The sequence below is a fragment of the Mastomys coucha genome, unplaced genomic scaffold (genome assembly GCF_008632895.1).
Source record: "Mastomys coucha isolate ucsf_1 unplaced genomic scaffold, UCSF_Mcou_1 pScaffold9, whole genome shotgun sequence".
NCBI classification, from domain to species: Eukaryota; Metazoa; Chordata; class Mammalia; order Rodentia; family Muridae; genus Mastomys; species Mastomys coucha.
In genome coordinates, this window is record NW_022196915.1 from 65673286 (window position 1) to 65696047 (window position 22762).

Sequence of the window (22762 nt, forward strand, 5' to 3'; positions counted from 1 at the left end):
AAAAAAAAAAAAAAAAAAAAAAGAAACCCATAGTTCATCAACATGAATATTTTAATTCTGATGGGCAGCTGACCCATGTGTATATTCTTGGCAAGAATTCCATGAGTGCACAGAAGAAATAGGGCACCCTGGCACATAGTGTAGATCATAGAAAGTCTTGGTAAGATATATAGCTACCAGTGGCAGGAGGATAGCCTCCTTCCCCACTGGATCAGAGGTCAGTAATCTTCTCAGGCCACCACCCCTGAACCAGGGAGTGGGACTTGGTTCCTGTCAATCTGATGACTGGTTAGTAATACCACAGTCCTCCTTGGAGGCCTGGCATTGCTGGGCATCACTGCAGAGGATTGACTCTCACATGGTTAGCCACTAGGAAAATAAAGAAAAAGTAAATGTGAACATAGTTGCAGTAGCTAGCTGTCATCAAAATGATACAAAAGCTGAATTCTTAAGTTGGGCTCAGGAGATATATGGGATTTGTACTGGTATAAAATTGTATGTCATGTTAGATAACAGATGCACTATTGTTAAGCATTTATTTACTAATTTTCATAAATCAAAGGTGATGACCCTGAGGATTCCCCACCCTGTTAGCTGCTACATGACCATGTTAGCCCTGCATGATTTCACTCCCGCACCACATCAAATTCTTTCAGTGAATTTTTAATCCCTACCACAGCTATAGAAAACTAAATTTAAACCCCCTTCTGTTGCCATAAAGGAAATATTATAAAGTATTCTAATTCCCTTTTTCCCCACATTTTTATATTTCTGAGACAGAGTGTCTTAAAATCTGGTTTGTATTCCCACAGCTCCTTTAGCATAGATCCTATGTAACTGCGGTCCTGAGCTCTCATAAGTACGCACCTTCCTTGGGATGTTAGAGTTTGTCTTAGTTACTTAGGGTTTCTGTTACTATGGTGGAACGTTATAACCAGAAGCAACATGCGGAGGAAAGGGCTTGCTTGTTTGCCTTATACTTCTACATCATTATGAAGACAGGAACTCAAACATGGCAGGAACTAATAATGCTGAGGCAGTGGAGGTGTGCTGCTCACTGCCTTGCTCAAGCCTGCTTTCTTACTAGCCAGGGGATGGTGCCACCCACAGTGGGCTGGGCCGGCTCAGCCTGCTTTCTTACTAGCCCAGGGATGATACCAGCCACAATGGGCTGGGCCCACTCAGCCTGCTTTCTTACTAGCCCGGGGATGGCGCCACCCACAGTGGGCTGGGCCCTCCCCCGTCAATCACTAAGAAGATGCCCTGCAGGCTGTCTACAGCCTCCTCTTACAGAGGCATTTGTTTAGGTCTCTTCCTCTCAGATGGCTTTAGCGTGTGTCAGGCTGATGTAGCACAGCACAGAGTTCTTTACCCTTTACCTGACTGCTTGGGCTATCTGGCTTGGTTGTAAGTTACTGTGGCAAAGCATGCTGTGGACGTACCTTCCGAAAAGTTCAGATGCTCTCCAGATCTAGAAAAGCAGGGAGCCATGTGTGGCGCAGACTGCTCCCATCCTCCCAGGCTGTTTCAGTTTGCACATTAAGTCTGGAGAACTTGAGTAGCAAAATTCTCATCCAGAAGGGAGACCGCTGGAGATCAGCTCACAGACTCTGTCACCGTTAACAAGTTCAAGCTGATTATTTTGTTACCTAATAAATTTCCTGGGATCACTGTGACAGAAAATCCATAAGAACTACATCATCATTACATTTCCAGACATTGAACTTTCCCTTGGGGTTGATTTGCATACTGTCTTCCTGTTCATATGTCCTCTGTGCGAGTTCTTTGTATTGTTCCATGTGTTAAAACAATTACAACTGAGAAACCACACTCCAAAGGCCTTTCTCATAAGCAGAGCAGAGACCATGTGACCACATTCTTACAGAGACCTCACTTACTGATAGGATCCCAGTGTGTTCCTGTTATTCATGAAAGAAAGTGCGTCAAAGAACTGTAGCACTAAGTATGTAAAGACTCATGTATGTTTGTTTGTGACATTGCAGGCTAAAGGCAAAGAAAGACAGTGGCTAAGACACCAAGCTACTGGAGAACTAGACGATGCCAAGATCATTGATGGGCTGGCTGGAGAAAAGTCTATCTACAAGCGTCGGGGTGATCTGGAACCCCAGGTAAATAATGGGGAACCCTGAGCCTCAGCTCCACATAGTTCAGCCTTCTGTGGAGATTTGATGAGTTGTGTCAAAACACCATTAACCCAAAATATGCAACTACAGAAAGCATTATGGAAGACAGATATTTAAAAAAAAAAAAAAAAAAAAAAAAAAAAAAAAGTCTCATCAAGACATGGAACACATACACAAAATAGAATAATATTAAAAATAGCCATTGCAAGAGCCAAGCATGGAGATGCATTCTTCTAATTCTGACACTCAACCTGATCTACACAAAGACATCCTTTCTCAAAACAGCAGCAAAATCAGCACAGAGGTAGGGTGAGCTTTAAGCAAATCTAGAGGAGTTAACAGTAGGGTTCAGACTGTGACCTGAGGTTCAATCTGGCAAAGCAAGGGAATACATACTAAAACCAGAAGATGCCGGTTTATAGAGCAGAAAAGGGTAGTTCATGGTGCTATGATCTTCAGTGGAGGGGAAGCCGACCTTCCTACCCTAGTCCAGCCACCTCCGGAAGAAACCAAGAACAAACACTGCCCCCCAGCCCTGCGCCAGCCCGTAGCCAAGAGCTACCTATGAGGCCACCTCCAGGCCGGCTCCCCAGCTGCAGAGTGGGTATTCTGTGGTGTGGGAATGGGAGCCCCTCTGCTGCTTGTGAGTCCTAGAGGAGTCTTCAGGTGAGAGAAACAGAGCAATCGCACAGTTTCCTACTCTCCTGGAACTCTAACCACCTGTGCCCATCGATGCCTTCAGTTTTTAGGAAACAAGGAATTCTCTCTTAAGTTACAATAGTTGTAGGAAGTATTCACTAGACTGTGGCAACACGATCAGCTATTGAATCTTAGTGAACTTTGGGATTTTTTTTTGTTTTTTTTTTTTGTTTGTTTGTTTGTTTTTGATTTTTCAAGACAGGGTTTTTCTGTGTAGCCCTGGCTGTCCTAGAACTCACTCTGTAGACCAGGCTGGCCTCGAGCTCAGAGACCCACCTTCCACTGCCTCCCAAGCACTGGGATTAAAGGCATGCACCACCACCGCCCGGCTAACTTTGGGGTTTCCTATGGCCCTGAATAATTAAAACTGGTGAGTAACCACTGGGAGCAGGGGTGTAGCGAGCGAGGGCAGGGGCACAGTGAGCGAGGGCAGGGACTCAGTGAGCGAGGGCAGGGGCACAGTGAGCGAGGGCACAGTGAGCAAGGGCAGGGACTCAGTGAGTGAGGGCACAGTGAGCAAGGGCAGGGGCACCACACTCTGTAATATTTGCTCAGAATGGATCTGGTGGTAATTTGGGAGTTCTTATTTCTGTGTCATTGCCATGAGTCAACAGCTGCTTTCTCTACTGACTCACTGTGGTCAGCAAGTGTTTGGACACAGCTGTAAGTTAGTCATGCACATATGTGTGCCATGCTGCTTCTAATCAAAGCACACTCAACTCATTTTAAAGCAATATATAAAATTTGCTTCCTACTATTATTCTCAAAACATCCATTATATCTTAAATTATTTCTTTATTTATCTTGTATATATACATATATGTGCGCACATACACATACATACACACACACACACACATACACAGGAAGGTGGGGATGAGGTGGGATGGGGAGAAGGGAGGCGTGCATGCCACAGCAGGTATATGGAAGTCTGAGGACAGCATACAGGAGTCAGTTTTCTCCTTCCCCAATGGAGTCAGGCTCCACGGCAAGTCCCTTACCCACCAAGCCATCTCATGAGCCATCTCACCACCCTCTACAGTACTTTCTTGAAATTATTAGTTCTGCCTATCATTTTTCATGCATGCCAGCAAGTATATAATAATAGAATAATCTGGATTTTTTCTAATTTATTGTTACTGACAATTTTTTTTTTAAAAAAAATTGCACATTGGCAGATCTAGGCCCCAGGCTTATTTTTTAAGATTTCACATTTTAATCAGTAATTTTTGCCAGATAGCAGCTCAGCACCACTTTAACTGCCAAGAATAAGTAAAAAAGAAAAAAGTTCAACCAGAAGAAAAAAAACCCAAAAGCTCTAAAGAGACATTCTGAAAAATGCTTACATTCTTGGCCAGACTCCCGCTCACATAACCCTGTTGTAGCAGTCTGGCATTTCTTCAGCCTAGGTGAGAAATGACCTTCAAGTCACTGCGTAATAAAACAAATGAAGCTTCCCTCCAACTGCACACACTTGCCCCAGGGGCGCTGATGCTCAGAGCAAAGGGCATGGGGCTTCTACTTCTAAAATGCATTATCTTTAAGTTGTCCACCTCCAGACAGCGGCTTTACCGTATTCCAGAGGCAACTCTTCTCCATGTGCTCCTGACAGCCAGTCTGACATCTGCTTCCTAGGGTAGCACCATCACCTCCACCCTCTGGGACAGCCCTGTGCAGGCCTGAGCCTGGGTCAGACCTGCCCACCTTGGGCTGACACTGCAGAGCCTGGGCGAGACCCCGGGCGAGACCCCAGCTAACCACGCTTTTCCGCCTTTCCCTCCCTCAGCTGGGTAGCCCACAGCAGAAGCCCAAACGCCTGCGCCTGGTGGTAGACGTCTCCGGCAGCATGTACCGCTTCAATGGGGTGGATCGCCGGCTAGAGCGCTCCATGGAGGCAGTGTGCATGGTCATGGAAGCCTTCGAGAATTATGAGGAGAAATTCAAGGTAACGGCAAGAGCTGGGCATCTAGAGCTTCACTGGTCACTTAGGGTCAGTACTGGAAAGGTGGATGCAGGCTCCACCCAGAGCTTCCGGCAGGCACCGTCCTCTCACAGCTGCTTCACCTGTTCTAACAGTAACGTAACTGAAAGGCCGGATAACCTCTGGTTCCCACAGAGAAAAGCACTGTAACATACAAGTTGTGTGATGTTAAACCACAGGGTTTCCCGGGAACACTAAAGCCTGTTCTCGTTTTTTCTGGGCATGCCCATCTAGCGCCTCTGAGCACTGACATCCCATCACCCACTGTGGTCTGCTCACAGCATCCTGGGCTGGGATTCCCTTTCCCTGTGAACAGTGAGCAGACAATAATATACATCGGCAGCTGACAAGTCACCCAAGAGGAAGCTGCCTTCTGCTCAAACCATTTCCAGCTTGTTATTGTGCAGTTTGCTATCAAATCCCCTATTCCAGAGGTCTGAGAATAGGGAGGAAAGTCCCTTTCTACTGTGTTGCCAGCCAGTAGGAGCCAACTCTTCTGCTTGTAATTGTCCATACATCACAGCAGATAACCTGACCACCAGTGCATGCCAGAGAGAGCCATGGTGTGTGCAGACATTGTGAAGAACGCACAGATTCCTAGATTCTGTGGTGGATAAAACAACCCTTGAGGAACAGACCGTCTCAAATCCATTGCCATTTAACCTGTGCCTGAAGACTGCACCCCATGCCATGCCTCCATATTGTGCAAAAACAAGAGACCAGATGACTTCCCATTTCACTCCTTGTGAGGGATGCAGCCCACTGACTCTCCCGGAGCTCCTGTACAAGTCCCTGGGAGAAAGGCCTTTCCAAGCTCAGTGGTGAGCACCGAGCAGCATCCCACAGTGACAACTGCGGGGCTGCAAGGCCCTGCACAGTACAGAGGTAAATGCATATAACACATGGCGGAGCATGAGAAAGCTCTGCTTCCCTTCACAACAGCAATGCTATCCCTCGTGGTCACCGACACAGTGAAACTACGTAAGAGTCCCTCTGGGCTCTATTGTAGTTGCCAGCAATCCCAGAGCCCCAGTCAAAGACTCACTCTGACAGGGTGAGGACAGGACACAGGAAATCTGGGAAGCTTCTGAGTAGCATTGTGGCTGACACTGCAAGCTTGTAAGGCACAGACAGAACTTCCTCCTGTGGGAGCCAGAGGTGATCAGCCTTTCAGAGCACGCTCCTGCAGGGGCACACAAAGCAGCAGGCCCACGCTCTCCACACTGAGGCCACCATTCAGCCTTTCTACCTCTTGACCCTCCTGGACCTCATATGTGATTGCATTTGGATTTTTTTTAATAGAAAATGTTTATTTAAACCATTGTGACAAATGGGTGACTAGATAGCCATGGGTCAGCATTAATAACCACATCTCACCTAATGTTTACAAGCGTTTGGGTTTGAACCTGCCTCAACATCCCCCTCATAAGCTCTTTCTAGGCCTTCCCTCTGTGCTTCCGTATTGGAGACTGTCATATTGGCGCCACCCTTACCACACATCTTGAGAGTTGATTTGCTACAGGCCACCCAGTCTCTGCTAGGGCTTCCCAGACCCCCTCTGTAGAGGACAGATGAGTGATAGAGCCACACATATTCCATGAGAACTGCTCCTGCTTCTAACTAGGGTACATGTGGGCACATGGCTACACAGGCACCCTTGAGGGTACATGAGGAGTAGGCGCACACAGTACAGAGGAGGAAGAGCAGGACAGAGGGTCAGTCTCTCAGACTCCGGCTGAACGGTGCATTTTGGTCTCTTTTTAGAAATATTTGATACCCCTTATATCATTATTGCCTGCCACTTAGTCTGTCCATGTGTTCAATTTCTTGTTTATGAAAGAATAAGGTCCAGCAATAACTACTGAGAGGCCATAAGTTACTCAGAAAATATAAAACAATGACTCCTGAGCAGATAGTGATGGTTTGTAGAGTACCCATGGTGGCATCACTCGGTGTCTTTGGAGATTGGCAGTGTGATCTAAAGCTCCTGCCTGAGTTCCAGACAGTTCTTAATTCAGTCTTCCTGCAGTTAGCCCTGGACTCTGCACGCGCTCTGCCGCCTTCAGGAATGCCTGCTGGTGAGGCGGTCTGCATGCTGCCCATCCATCCCTCTTGGCACCTGCTTGTGTTGTGTTTGGCTAGAGCTGTGCTGCCTTCTGGGCCCTTACAGTCTGGACGGGAAGGCACACTTACAGTCCTCACCACCTCTTTATCCCACATTAGCACAAGCCATGCCAAACCACAGGGACCCTCAAGCATGAGCATTACTGAGACGGAAACCTAACTCAGTAGTGTGACATTTGCTAAGCCACGTGGAGTCTCTGAAGTACCTCAGAGTGCTCGGCCACCTGACTTCACAGAGTCCCAGAACAGCCAGTGTCAGCTGCTCCAAGCTGGAGCCCAGCACCTTTCTGTCGGTCACACAGCACTTAGGCAGGATGCTAACAATGACATGAACTGTGATGCAGCCACACAGCACTTAGGCAGGATGCTAACGATTACGTGAACTGTGATTTCAGCCAGGGAGCTTCTCCTTTACTTCATTCCTTTTTGTTCTTTTCGCCAAGCTGCTGGGAGTCATCAGTGTCATCTTACAACAGACTTTCTTTTCAAAAGCTCTTGAAGTCCTGAAAGTTTTTTCAGACTATTTTCCCACTAAACATTCAAACAGTGCTACCAGAAAATGGACTTATCCTCTCACAGAGGCAGGCAGATTTCTGAGCTCAGGGCCAGCCTGGTCTACAGAGTGAGTTCCAGGACAGCCAGGGCTATACAGAGAACCCCTGTCTTGAAAAAGAGAGGGGAGGGAGGGAAGGAGGGAGGGAAGGAGGGAGGGAAGGAGGGAGAGAGGGAGGGAGGGAGGGAGGGAGAGGGAGAAAGAAAGAAAGAAAGAAAGAAAGAAAGAAAGAAAGAAAGAAAGAAGGAAAGAAAGAAAGGAAGGAATAAATTAAGAAATCGAGCTTTGGAGAGAGAATAATGTAAGATGTTTCATTGTATTGCTTCCATGAAGGTATGTAAGTCAGGCAGACAGTATGAAAGGAAGCCTGTGGGAGAATGTGGGGTTAGGACACCCCACTGCCCCTGCACTAGCCAAACAGCTCCACTTACACTGCACAAGGTTGCATAAAGTGGACTTTGTATAGTTTATCCCATTGCTACAAGGATTCCACTACTAAGAAAGAGTTGGGGATGCAGCTTTGGTGGGAAAGAGTGTGACAAACACCATGACCAAAAGCTTCAGGGAGTAAAAGCTTGTGTGGCTTACATTTCCCAGTCACTATCCATGGAGGAAGTCAGGGCAGACACCTTGGAGGAATGCTCCTCACTCACCTAGGCTCAGCTTTCCTGTACAGCCCAGGTCCACCTGTCTAGCTGTAGAGCCATCTACAATGGGCAGGGTCCTCTCTCCTCGGTGAGGACAACCTCTCACAGACATGACCCCAGAGCAGGCTGATCTAGGCAGTTCTTCAGCAGGGGTTCTCTCTTCCTAATGATAAACTCTAACCAGGTGCCTTAGACTTTGCAAGGCCCTAGGTTCTACCCTCAACACTGCAGAAACTAAAGCTGGGAAAGAAACCCGTTTTTCTAGAACTACACTGAACTCTTGCTTCTCATTAACTCTGAGGACTTTCCCTCTGTAGATGGTGTTGTGGGTCCTCACTTTCACACGTATGAAACACACTCCCCTCAACAGATGAAGACAAGACACAATACACACGTGTTCCTCATACTACACGAAGCTGGCTTTTCATTCCATTAGATTGTCACAGAACCTTGGGTCTGGGCATTATTTTCACCAACCGCTTTCTACAGATGAGAAAGCCAAGGTTCATAAAGACTAAATAGTTGGCCCAAGGTTACACTGCTAAATGTGAAATGCCAGGGCTTCTGACCCCTGCCCCTGGTTGGAGATCTTTCTTACTTGTTCTGTCCTATTGCTTGGATCTGTTTTACATATGCCCAAACTTATGACAAACCAGAATTTTCCAAAATTCATTCAAAAGTAAAAACACTGTCTTATCATCTCCTGCTCTTACAGTGCCACCACACAGAGGTGGTGTAATAGATACGGCTTCTTTGAAGATCTTAGTCAGGGAGACTACGCTACTTCCCAGAAGGCTATAGAAAGATATGACTCACAGAGACACACATGGCTGAGTGTGTAATTACTCCTTTCCCAATGCCTTAAGAATGTTCAAGTTTAAATATGGAGACCAGTCTCCCATTAGGCTTAGGCTTTGAATATATTTGTACTATTACCAGAGATAGGACTCCCCAAAAAACTACACAGAGTTTGCTGAGACCATCAGAACTGACTCAGTAACTGATGTAGAAATATTAGCCATAAAAACAAAAAATTTAAGAATAGCTTGGGGAATCAGTATTTCTCTGTAGTTGCTTGAATTAATAGATGAATGTAGGGACAACACTAAATCTCTGTCTTAAGAAGGCTGGCAGCTCCCCACCCCCACCCCGAGCATCCGTGTTAACACCTATAGCAGAGCTGGTTCAGAGACTCTAAGAAGAGTCTTATGAAGATGCTGGGCATTAGGGAGGGCAAAGCATCTGACCATCTTCATCACTAAATGAACTGTGCTATCCACCCGCTTCTCCATGACCCTGGGAAGTGGCCAGACAGATATTACCCCTCTTTGTCAGAGAGAGGTGATCTACAAGTAGGTACCATTAGAGGCCATCTAAACTAGCATCGCTCAAAAGGCAGGAAGACGTGGTTGAAACGTGAAGTACTTTGCTCTAAATCAAAAAGCTTTTTATGTCCAAGCCATGTCACACCTTGGCTTTGAGAACACTGATCTCTTTATATTGACTTCCCTAATAGGAAGCAGGGCTACCCGGATATGGTAGATTAGTAACTCATATATACCCCAGGGCTCTGGAAACACCTCCCTTGACCTATTCAATCATTCATTCACCAACTCCTTGCTGGTCATAGTATTGCCATTTTAGAACACAGAATTTACGTGTCAGTGTTCACAACAACCTCAGATATTACCACACACCAACTTATATTCAGAAGCCTGATAAACCATAGCCTATACCCAAATCAGTACTTGATGATCCTCCCTAAGAGCAGTTGAAGCCTCAGTCATATTCACAAGTGTGCCAATAGCTCTAAGTGTTTCCTTTGCCCACTGCGTTAAATTTCTGATAAATGGTAAATTCTCTCTTGTTTGAGACTCTGGTTAGTTTCTGTTATACCTCCCACTAAAGGAATGAGGTTTTCAAAACAAATCCAGCAAAAGTGGGGTCTAGACAAATTGTAAAGCAAAGAAGCACTAGAAGGGCCTCTCTGTTTGAGAGTTTCAAGAGAGCTGTTATTTAATATTTAGCTGAGGGCTTAAGTACAAAACTCCACAGAGATTTCCAGGATACCTTGTAATCCACGTAGAAAAATTACAGCCTAGATGCCAGGTGGTTGATAGGGACAAGGAGGCTCTTGTTTATTGAGTCCTGTGCTGCCCTGGAAGCACGTGTGTGGCCAGTCCTGCTGATTACATGATGGTCCTGCCAGGGTCCAGCTGGCTGTGGTGTGCTCTGCCATTATCCTAGCACTGTGGCCGAGGCAGGAGGACCATGAGTTTGAAGCTACCCTGGGCTACATAATCTCACACAAATAATAACAAAGTTAGTTTATGTATGTTTCCTTGAACTCAGACAGTTTTAAGGATACGTGAATTAGTTTTTAAACACATTGAGATACATGGGTGAAGGCCTACCTGGTCACGTCCATTATCGTCTGATTATTCAGCGTTCCAATCATCCCTTTAAAAAATAGAGAAAGCTGAGTCACTCATAGTCCTCTTGCCCCAGTGCAGCATGGGAATCTGCTTCTTCCCCTGTGTAAGCCTCTCTTTAGTACATACTTCAGCAGCACATCCTAACAGCAGCCTGGTAGGACAGGCTGTATCCAACTACGAAGACAGGTGCGCAGGTTCAAGAACCACCTGGATACACAGGGAGTCCAAGGCTAGCCTGGAAGACTTAGTAAGACCCTCTCTCAAAATAAGAAGAGTTATGGAGATAAAACACGTTGGGAAAGCATTTGCCTAGCACATTTGAGGTCCTGGGTTCAATCCCCAGTAACACAAAAAGAGAGGTGGGGGTGGGGAAGGGAGGCTGAGAAGTGTACAATAATCCCTCAGCCCTGCTCTGTCCAAGCCCTTACAGGGGCCGCACACATGGACCTAGGGGCCAGGCCTTCTTACAACCTCTAACTACCCAGATGAATGACCCATCTTTACTCTCTGGTCCTTTGTGGGCCATTCTTAGGTCTGCCTTCCTAGGGAAGACTCAACTGGTATAAGCATATCAGGATCTAAAAGGCAGCCATACTGGACCATAGGCAAGAACTCCTCACACTGCCGTGTTTCACAAGCTTCAAGAAGGCCACAAACTAATAATTTGATCTTGCCTTCACAGGTCCTTAAGATGTAAAATGTTCAAGTAGGAGATAGGATCATGTTTAACCTGGCAATTTGTAACCAGGTTTATAGTTTTCAAAGGTGTAAACATCCTGTGTAGACCTCCGGTTGTGTCCTGGTCCTAGGGGGGAGTGCTTGGTTTTCCCTTCCACCCTCCTCAACACACAGTGCGTGCACATCCACAGTAGAGTTCAGCTTTCCCAGATAGCCTCACCCACTTCCTGTCTTAATGGTGGAGGGCGGGGGGAGGGCACTTTCACCAGGAATATTTCTGCTTCCCATTTCAGACGTGGCAGCCTCAGTTATGTTATGTTGTATTTGTGATCTGGCTTAGGAAAAAATAGTGTTCTGGTTTCTAAATTGTAAAAGAATGTAGCCCACACACAAAAGGCAAGCTGCTTTTTACCCCAAGTTGACTGCAAGCTCTCTGAGAGCATCTATCTCTACAGTAAACATGCACAGAAACTAAACGTACAGAGATGAATCACGCAAGAACCCATCTTATCATCTGCAAAGGTGCAGATGGGCAAAGGCCTGCTTGCCTTCCCTAACACCTAGTGTTGGGGGTGCAAAGAGGGCTTGGAGAAGAGCTGTTGGCTAACACTGGATTGGCAGATATATCCCCTGAAGTATCCACCCCCAAACATACACTATTTTCCTTGCAGATTCCTCAGTTTCCCCAGTGTCCCAGCCTTCGTGTAATTACAAAATGTCTCTAATAGAGGTGGAAGGGTTCAGAGAGATCGACTCCCAGATAATTTCCCTCTGGCTGCTTTTCGGATTTTGTGGCAGAGCACCTGACTCCGACACTGGGCTGCTCTCAGCAGTCAGTACTTCATGTACCCAGGAGATAGGGAGCTAAAAAAGTGCTTCCTAAATTGAAAGCTACATGCTATATATTAATCAGTGGGAAAGCAGATTATTCAGTCACATGATCAATATCAGCCAAAGTTATGTTGATGCTGGTGTGTTCCGTGTGATATGTCTGTCAGAAAGAACTAAGTGCCTGAGAGCTTCTATCATAGAGCATCTTCAGAGCTTATCTTGAACACCATTGTGGATAATTTTTGCCTTCTTTGTGCTTTAATTTCCTTGAGTATGTTTTACCCTTTAGCAACAGAAGGAAACTAGAAATAGTTGTTCTCTGGGAAAATGTCTGCTTCAGGCTGAGCTTGTTGGTAGAATTGAGTTGCTCGGAATGGTGACAGAGGTTTCTAATTTCCTGCTGGCTCTCAGCTTCTGGGGGCCATGGACACGAGTGTCTGTGGCCTCCTCTACCTTTGTCATAGTTAACTCCCTCATGTCAGATCTCCCTGAAGCTTCAATTCTATCTTCCCCTTCCACCAGCAGCCAGGGTAGAGCCTTTAAAAGGAGCAGTGATTAGATTAGGCCCACTAGATAACTTCTCTTTTGATTAACTCACAGTCAAGCAAACTTAATTACATCGGCAGAATCCTTTTTGTCATGGAAGTTAATGCAATCATATGTGCTATCCCATTATGTTTGCCAGACGAGACCACAGTTATGGGAAGAGTGTAGAGACAAGGCATGAGGCAACTGGAGCCCGAGAGCCCCTTTGAAGGCTGCCCACTGTATGTGCTTCTTACAAAGTCTCCCTTGAAACGTACACATGGAATTTGGGACAGCCACTAAAGTCCCCTACATACCTCTTTCTAGGAGGCAGAGATCTCAAAAGAAGGTAGACCCAAAGAGAATGAGTCCAAAATCGTTTGCCTTTGTTGATAGCACACATCTGCCTCTCTTGTCTTTCTGCATTCTTTTATGACCAAATATTGAACAACTCGGAACAGCCCAGAGTTGGGGATCTATAGGACCAATGGCTGTTCTGTTACTCACCAACTTCTCAACTCTCCAACTCTCTTGCATGTAGTACGACATCGCTGGACACTCGGGAGATGGCTACAATATTAAGCTCGTTCCAGTTAACAAAGTCCCCAAGAACAATAAGCAAAGACTAGAAATTCTGAAGGTAAATATATTGTTCCTTCTACATTGTGGGAATTTCTATCAGAGTAGATAAAAACTAGGATTCGCTGAAGAAATAACATATATCTCAAGCAACAAACAGAAACTGCCTTTCTTGCCCGTTTCCACCATCTAAAGTAGTTAAATGTTCTCTATATGTTTTTCCGAGTACTCACTGTTTTATCAGGTTTGAACATCTGAGATCAGAATTCCATAGTCACAGAGGCTCAGTAGAAAGAAAAAGAAATGGCCCCTTTTAGGGTACTCTGTATTTCAAATTTTATATTTCTATTGGTAATTTTGAGTGATAAACTCAGTTTCACATACTTAAACCTACAGTAGACACCATGATCTTAAAACAGATTTCCTCCTTTGCCACAGGAAGCAGTGTTCAGCAGCAGATTAACTTGCTAACTGGAAAGTCAGCCTGTCCCTTATTTTTCTCCTACATGCTGCTCCTCTTTCAGATGATACCAATGACATACTTTCTTACTTTAAATAGAAGGTTGCATTGTAAAAGTGTCCGTTGTGAACATTTGGGAACACTGCCTGTTTCTAAGGAAAGTCAACCCCATACGACTATCTCTGTGCCCTGCTGTGTCTCCGTACATAATCAAAGGGCAGGCAGTCTGCCGATTCGAAAATCATTCTGTTTGTTGTCTCTGTGCCCAACTCCTACCTCCAGACAATGCATGCCCACTCTCAGTTCTGCATGAGCGGGGACCACACACTCGAGGGGACGGAACACGCCATCAAGGACATTACCACAGAAGAAGCTGATGAGTACTTTGTCATCATCTTAAGTGATGCAAATCTGTCCCGATATGGAATAAACCCAGCCCGCTTTGCCCAGATCCTGACGAGCGATCCTCAAGTAAATGCCTTTGCCATTTTTATCGGCTCTTTGGGGGATCAGGCAGCCAGGTGAGTATTGCCGCAGCAGGGAGAAGGTATGATAAGTCCCTGGCATGTGTTGTTTCTTGAACCTCATCCTGAGGAGCTGGGGAGGGCATGTGAGACGGCCTAGAGTGTCTACCGTCAAGCAGCTAATGGCGTACTTGGGCTGCACAGCGCCCTGGCTTGTTTGGACAAACAATCTTATTTTTGATGGAACATAATGTTCTACGGCTATTTGGTCAAGAATTTATAATTTTAATTGTTTTTATAAAATAATTACCAAATTGATTTTTTTCAATAATATAGATTAAATACTTTACAGAGACGCCCAGCCCCAATCTCATCAGGTTATTTCAAATCATATTCAAAATAGTAAATACAGCTCAGTGTGGTAATAGCTTAGTGGTAGAACACCTGCCTAGCATGCATGACACTCCAGGTTCAATTCCAAATATTGCCAAAAATAAAAAATTAAGGAAGCCAACAATAGTAAATTCCCTAGTATAATGGAAACTGTACTCATCTGCATGTGTGTGTGTTTGCTGTGTGTAAAGAGACATCATCTCGGGCCCTGTCACTGTGAAGACACCATGACCAAGGCAGCCCTTAGGAAGAAAGCATTTACTTGGGGCCATCTGTGATCCTCATGGTGCCATAGTGCCAAGCAGGCATGGCACTGGAGCAGTAGAGAGAGCTTTTCATCCTGCTCTCCTGGCAGCAGGCAGAGGGAGACACCTTGGGTCTGGCATGGATTTTTGAAACTTCAAGGCCTACCTCCAATGGCACACTTCCTCCAACAAGGCCACAACCCCTAACCCTTCCCACCAACTGAGGACCAAGCATGAAAATATATGAGCCTATGGGGCCATCCTCATTCAAACTACCACAGACATATAGAGACTTACATATGCACATGCATACAAACATACATATATATCCCCATAAATAAACTTCAATAACTAACATGAGTCTAAATATATATTTAGACACGTGTGTGTATATATATGCATAAATATATATGCCTACATATAGATGTGTGTGTGTGTATGTGTGTGTCTCACTGGAGAGACATGTAGGTGAAACACCTTGGACACAAAGGAAGACTATATGTATATAAGTGTGTATGGATAGTTATCATGCTGCATGATAACTAGGAATTTATAGCCAGACAATAAGAGCCTCTGGGATTACCCAAAAGGAGAAGCCAGGAAACACTTTCCATAGCTTAAACACACTAACAGAAAGCATTCACGGTTTTCTTCTGCCTAAAATATTCATAAAATGCAGAAAACACAACCGAAACTGTATCTCAGAGAAAAATATCCTGTCTTACAAATGGGGGCCCTGGCTTTGCTTCCACTCTTCTGCATGCTGGGCTCTGTGGCACAGACCCCATCAGCCCGTGGGTGCCGCAGCTTCCACAGTGAGTTTGAGAACAGCCTTGGCATCCTGGACTCAGGCTCTCTCAGTCAGTCAACTGTACACTCTCACTCTCTCTCTCTCTCTCTCTCTCTCTCTCTCTCTCTCTCTCTCTCTTTCTCTCTCTCTCTCTCTCCCTGTCTTTCCCTACTTCCCTCCCTCTCTCTCTCTCTCCCTCTCTCTCTCTTTCTCTCTTTCTCTCTCTCCCTTCCTCTTTCCCTCTCTCCCTCTCTCTCTCCCTCTCTCCCTCCCTCTCTATCTCTCCCTCCCTCTGTCTCTCCCTCCCTCCCTCTCTTTCCTTCCCTCCCTCCCTCTCTTTCCTTCCCTCCCTCCCTCTCTCTCTCTCTCTCCTGTGTTAGCACTTTGAATTTTCTGGAACCTTCCTGTCCTCTAAGCCTCTTCTGTGTACATCTCCCTAGCACCAGAGCCAGGCAGACGGCAAGCTCAGCGAATGCTGGCTGAGCTGAAGCGGGCATTTTTCCTTTTCTTTCTAGTGAACAGATCCTGTTGGAATACTTAAAGCACAATAATACCCTTGTGGTTTCCTGGGGAAATGGTCCAACATTTGCTGGCAAAAAGGCATGGCGCAGACTTAGCTGGTCTGCCCCGCACGCCAAATACATGATACTGCACAGAGTGCCTGACTTTTATTAAATATCATTCCAAAACCAAACTGTGTTGGCACAATGAAAGGCAGCCTTCTTTTCAATACATCTGTGTCTTGCCATCTTATTGCCTTCAAAGATGGCCTTTTGTTCCAAATGATAAATTGACATTTAAAAAAAAAAATTACCATAAGCCTGTTCAACCTCGGTTTTGTCAAGCAGCAGTTGGATAGTGCGGATTGCATTTCACAGCATGTGGCAGGGAGGAACCAGAGACCCACTTGGGGACTTGGCTATGTAGTGTGTTGGAGGACTGTTTTCTAAGAAAGGAAAGGCTTTTAGAAGTGCAGTAGGAGACCAGATGCAGGTGAGCTGATTCCAGATGGGCCCCTCGGGCGCTGTCCTGTCAAGGGGCTAGACCAGCTCAGGAGAGGACAGAACTAGAAAGCCATTCATTTTCTCACAGAGAGGCTCTTGCTCTCCCTGCCTCTCCCTGACGCTTTCCCAGGCCTTTCATTGCCTAGAGACAGACGATTGAGTTGCAGGTAAAGTATGGGAAAGTGAAAACACTCTTTCCTAAGATGCTACCGCCACCAGGCAGGGGCTGGAATGGAGCCTTGATTTGTGCAATGGTGATTTCCCTCCCTTCCCTTTCCCTCTGACAGGCTTCAGAGAACTCTGCCAGCTGGCCGGTCCTTCATCGCCATGGACACCAAGAAGATCCCTCAGATTTTACAACAGATCTTCACCTCCACCATGCTGTCCAGTATCTAAGAAGCGCCTTCACCATCTCAGGATTGGATGCAAATAGGAGCAGAGAGAATTCCAAAAAGGCAGCCACCAAACTTATGTGTGCCGTGGCGGGATGCTGCTGTCCAGCAGCGAGCGGACTTGTGGATGGAAATATACTGTGAATGGGTTGGAGGTCTGCAGAAGAAATGGGTTGACCTGCATCTCTTAAAGGTCGGGGTTGAAGGATGCAGGCACAGAACTGCAAGGCTTGGCAGAGTTCTAAACCCAAAGGATAAAAATTACCCACTGTTGCCTTAATATGTCATCTGCTGCCAGATGTCATACGGAACCTTTAAGCCCATAGTTTGACACTGAGGGACAAGCCCTCCCAACATGTTCTTGTCTACAGTTATTTCTGCTTTGTCTCCAGTGTGTATTGCCCAGCAAATAACAATTTTACAGCATTTAGCCTTAACTGGAAAGTATTTGGACAGCAGTACTTTATAAGGCACTGGATTCTCTCAATAATTCTGTACTCTTGACAGAAAGGAACCAAACGACCCTTAAGGTGCTTGCTGTTCCACGTGGCTTCTATTCTCGCTGCTACCTGAGATGAAGGATAAAGATATCCTGCCTCAGGTTCCGTGTGTCGAGCCCTTTCGATTCTCCAGAGTTCACAATGGAGTACAGTGTACTTCACAATCCAAAGTAAAGCAATGAAAGCATGAGTGCTTATGCCTGGCTAATTACCCAGAGTTCAAAGCACTATGTCTGACTGGGCATTGACTGGAGGTTTGTTTGATTTAACTGAAGAAAAGCATACTTTTCAGCCCAATACTGTTCTCTTTCAAAGTCTTTAAAATCCCACAATCCAGCAGAGCTGCCTCCTGAGCCGTCTAATGACATGCTGCTCTGACGGAATTCAGGGCCGGGGCACCATTATGTGTGTGCTTGCTTTGTGGAAGCTAGAAAACTAATGTGGTGGTGATGTCACCCCAGCCACATACAGTGTCATCATACAGACCGGTAAATTCATTTAATTTAGTTGTAGAACAGAAAAAATATTCCCCATCTCTTTTAACATATCTCTAGCTCATCCACTGTCAAATAAAAGCAGTCACTTCCCAATATGGCGACCCAATGAGTACGTGTCGTTTGTGTTTCTAGTCACCTGCTTGTTCCAGGTGCTCGATTATGCCAAAATGCATGAAGTCCCAACCCAGTAAGTCTTCCAAATGTAATCACATGACTAATTCCCACCACTCTCATTCGCTGATGGCTTACGGCACAGCAGGAGCATGAGTTCCTGAGCAGTCTGTCAGTTCTGCTCTCACAGCCTGGAAGAGGGGCACTTTTTACTGATCTAGTGCTTAAACTCAGAAAACTCGTTGCTTTCTCAAGATTTCTGACCACAGACTTTTGATCATTCACTGAATTCTTAGTATATTACCTTTCAAATGAAGACATGGAGCTTTAGAGGTATCCACAGTCACAGGCAGGTGGGCAAAGCCGAAGCCCCCCCCACCCCGCTCACCTTGTGAGCGCTTGCATGAGTCCCTCACCCACACTGCACTGCATGTTGCTGCTCCCTGGCTTTATGGAGGGCCCTACTGCTTCCTTTCTCCTCTTCTTGAAAACTTGCAAACTGTCTTTGCTTCATAGAGCCACCTCCCTCCCTCTTGTCCCCACAAATTCTGTGTGCTTTCAGGCACTCGGAGGTGTGGGGACCAGGCATGGGACCCTTCTGGGAAGAATCTTGAGACAGCGCCTTCCTTCCTGGCTACAGCAGTGAACTAAGGAAACACCCATCAAGGGTCAGCTTAGCCGCAAGGACACTGCCCCCGGCAGCCTCTGCAAACAGCATTCACAAGCAGCTCAAGAAACAGGCCCCTCCACACAACCACCTGAGTATGCAGAGCCCTTCTTTTTAAACACGGAAGGAATGTTTCCCAGTAATTAAGTTTTCCTTTCCCGCTCACCAGACATCCTTTGCAATTGTTATCTGAAAAAGAAAAGTAGACTTCTGTGTTTTCTTATTTGTAAAGGGGAAGATGGTGAGGGAGAGGAACACAGCTTTTTTTTTTTTTTTTTTTTTTTTTTTTTTTTTTTTTTTTTTTTTTTTTTTTACTTCTTATGCTACCTACAAAGTGTGTGTGTGTGTGTTTATTAAATGTACTTAATTATAGGCCCCTGTGAGCTGTTCCCAGGCCCTCATTAGAGCCAGGACATAATAATAACCGCACTGTGTACCCGTGGGGTATGTGCACTGAAAGACATCTAACCCACGTCTCTCTTGCAAGCAAATGAAACGCTGAGAAGGTTCATTGTTAGTCCTGAGCGGCCAGGAGGAACGAGCGCTGTGAATAGCCGCAGTATGTGATGTATGTTCCCCCTGGAATCCTTTGTGCCCCCAATAAGATGACCTCATCGCAGATGGGGCAGCTTGAGTGCAGCCACAGAGTGGGTCAGACCTAGAGGATTTGAAGGAGTGTCAGATGTCCGGAATGAATCACTTAATTCTTTACGCACTTTCTTGGGAACCCTCGAGGAGGAAAAATTCCTCAGTGCCAGAAGGATTTTCTCTAACCCGACCCTGAGGCTTTGAAGGCCCATTACAAGGTTTCTGAGCACAGCCCGATGAGAGTTCCTCAAAGGCCAGCCCCAGAGTCCACCCTCCCTGCACCTGTGCCGGCTCCTTCCTAGGCCAGCCAGGTCAGCCAGCATGAAATTCCTCAGTGAGCCCAGCACAGAGATGCAGAGAGAGGGAAACAGAAAACAGTTGCTTTATCCTCCATCTGTATTTGCCTCCAACAAAGGCAGTAGAAGAGAAATCCCCTGACTTCTAAGCCAGTTTCTCCTTACATGAGCAACCTGTTCTGAAACCACATCTCACGGGTGTCACAGTCAACTTTAAAATCCAACTAATAATAATATAGAGAGCAGAAAAATACTTAGATGGACAGGGTTGTATAGTAAAGATCTTACCTACTGCCTCGAGCTGCTAACATTTGCTCTGACAGCACTACTAAAATTCCAATTTTCTACTAGTAGTAGGGAGAATGTATAACTCTAGTTAGAACTAGTCTGTAGAGAGGTTCTATCCTGCATCCCATTAACTACCTGGTAAACTTGAGCCTGCCTTCTGGGTCTCATTTGAACTAAGCCAGTGCCTTAAGATGTTCGAAGAAAGTAATTACTAAAGCCACAGATCTGCATTCCTGTAACTTATTTACACAGCTGAGGAGGCTCGTTCCAGTTTCTTGTGACAGCCACATCACTTCAGTGTAACCTACGAGAGTATCTAGCACATGGTAGCCTGTCTCCCAGCACACAGGATCTTGGCATCCTGTATCAGCCATCCCTTCACAGTGGTGCTGACAGAATGTGAAGACTCCCTCACACGAGTGTCACTAGTCCAACACAAGGAGGATCTTTCTCTCAATAGATAAGCTGTCTCCAGCTTTGAACAGTGGCTCATCTGCACAAGAGTCAAAAAGGATAAAGAATTGGAAAGCTACTGTAAACGCAAGAGCTGACCCCTAGCTGAACAATGCCCAAGTGTGTGTATGCACACGTGTGCATGTGCATGTTGAATCCTGTGAACTCAGCCTGCTCCAGAGGGGTATGCTTGCCTAATACTTCAGATGGAGGAGTTGAGGCACGTTCTGAGGCATCTACCTTCAAACGCACACATTTGCACCATGCGCTGGCCTTTGGAGTGCCAGAGTTATGTGTAACTTTGAACCTGAGTAGTGTTTGTGGTATTTGGGTCACTCAGAGCAAAATACAGCATTCTTAAAGTAATTCAGTTCCCGGGTGTGACGAGAGCACCATGTGCTGCTTCAAGAAATCTTATCAAGGGGATGTGAGCCACTTTGTCCCTCCCCTGTGGCCTGCAGGCACGGGACACCACAGGCTTCAGAGTGGTTAGAGTGTGTGTGGATAAACTCGGACCCTGAAGACAGTGGTGTGGCCACAGAGGAGTCTCAGAATGTCAGGGCTTACTGAAATCAAACCCAGATGAAGCAGTAGTAATAGGAGCTGGCATGACCTGGAACTGGAAGGGAACAATGGCCCTGAGCCTCATGGAGCCATGTGTACTTCATGTCGGTCTGAAGATGGTGGCATGAAGCTGGTGGGATACTCCGTGTAGTGCTCTCATGACACCAGGCCAGGCCTGAAGCCTTTCTGACTTAAGGAAAAAGAGGTGTATTTGCACAGAGGGTATTAAAACTGGACTTCCTCATGCTGGGATGTTTGTATTCATAAATGCAGGTACTGATTTAATGATGCTGTCAGTTTCCTTATTCTACTACACTAGTAAGTCTTCTATGGCAGGAACTCCAGAAACAGTGAATCTCAACAAGACTGGTTGGGCCGTGTCCTTTTACAAACATTGCATAGCCCACATGAAACTGAGCCCCAGGAAAAGAAGACCATAAGCACCTCTGCCCCATCCTAACAGAAACCTCATGGCAAAGCTGGGAACTAGCCTGACTGGACAGCCTTGGTCTGACCAAAGCCTGTGTATGACTCTCACAGAACCTGCCACTCCTGGGGAAACTGAAGAAACTGCATCCAGGCCAGGGAGCTCAGACTCCAGATATGCACGCTTGCACACACATGCTTACACACACACACACACACACACATACACAGGCATGTTCATGCACACACATTCACATACACATCCACCTACACACATGCATGCATACACACATACACTCACGTACACCCACACACGCATGCATACACACACATAAAGAAAAGATGGTAAGTGAAGAAGACAAGAAGGTCGGTTAATGTACACACCAGGTTGTATGTATGCTTTGCTTACTATGGAGCTGACAGCAAAGGAGTCCCTATGGGTGGATTTCCTTTAGTGTTCCGAGAGTTTTGAACAACTCCATTCATGGCTGATGGGTGTACATTCATTACAGGCTCTCTTACAAAGATTTGGTACCAAATGTGGAACGCTAGCACTAAAGAATCTTTCTCCCTGTGACCTTTCTTAGACACTTGGGGAGAAGGGCAGGCCTGGGCGGCAGAGGCAGAGGTCTGTAACAGCTCCTCAGACCGCCTGAAAGCAGACATTCAGTTGCTTGGCTGGAATACAGCTCCACACAGCTGGGCTGGCTCCCTGCCCCAGCATCTGAAGTCTGTCCTCACATTGGCGTATCTCAGTGAGAAGGGATGCACCATCATAATACAGATCCCCCTGCATGGCCATCCATCATTCAGGGCTTGCCCCAGGAAGCATGGTGGAGCCGGAAGCAGAGAGACAGCAGGAGTCAGGCAGGGTAGAATCCTGAAAGGCACAGGCCTCCGACTCGCTTCCTCCAGGACACATTAGACTGTCATGGAGAAGAACCAAAGTGGTCTGAGGAGGGAAAAAGACGTAACAATTCTACATTTATAAGTACCAGGAGGGTGCTGATGACGGGAAGGAGGCAGCTGATCGAGCACAGAAGAGAAAAGGCGAAGAAAAGTTAACTCTTTTTGCATGCACGAGGGGCATCCGTGTGTGTGTGTGTGTGTGTGTGTGTGTGTGTGTGTGTGTGTGTGTGTGTGCGTGAGCGCTGGCATGCAAGCCTTGGGGAAGGTTCTAGGGCAGAGGTCAGTGACTCCATGGCATGCGTCTTCTTTCATTGCTCCCTTCTTTAACTTTTGAAACAGGATCTCTTACTGGAACCAGTGTTCACAGAGGAGTTGAACTCTGTGGTCAGTCAGTACTAGTCTCTACCTCCACCACTGGGCTTCTGTGGGTATGCCACCACATCTGACTTTTTACACGGGTGCTGGGGTGAACGCATATCCTCTTGCTTGCTTGTGTACCACCCATTATGCCACATCCAC

The 22762-nt window shown here is 46.2% G+C and overlaps 1 protein-coding gene across 1 annotated transcript in view; it reads left to right on the forward strand.

Moving 5' to 3' along the window:
- The window catches only part of Vwa8 (von Willebrand factor A domain containing 8), a 349402-nt gene extending 331360 nt beyond the window's left edge, over window positions 1-18042 (forward strand). The window contains exons 41-45 of the mRNA XM_031362757.1: window positions 2004-2129; window positions 4630-4788; window positions 13159-13257; window positions 13939-14177; window positions 16840-18042. Coding sequence (XP_031218617.1) covers window positions 2004-2129; window positions 4630-4788; window positions 13159-13257; window positions 13939-14177; window positions 16840-16948 — 732 coding nt within the window. The 3' untranslated portion in view covers window positions 16949-18042. The remainder of the gene's footprint in view (window positions 1-2003; window positions 2130-4629; window positions 4789-13158; window positions 13258-13938; window positions 14178-16839) is intronic.
- The last annotated feature ends 4720 nt before the right edge of the window (window positions 18043-22762 follow it).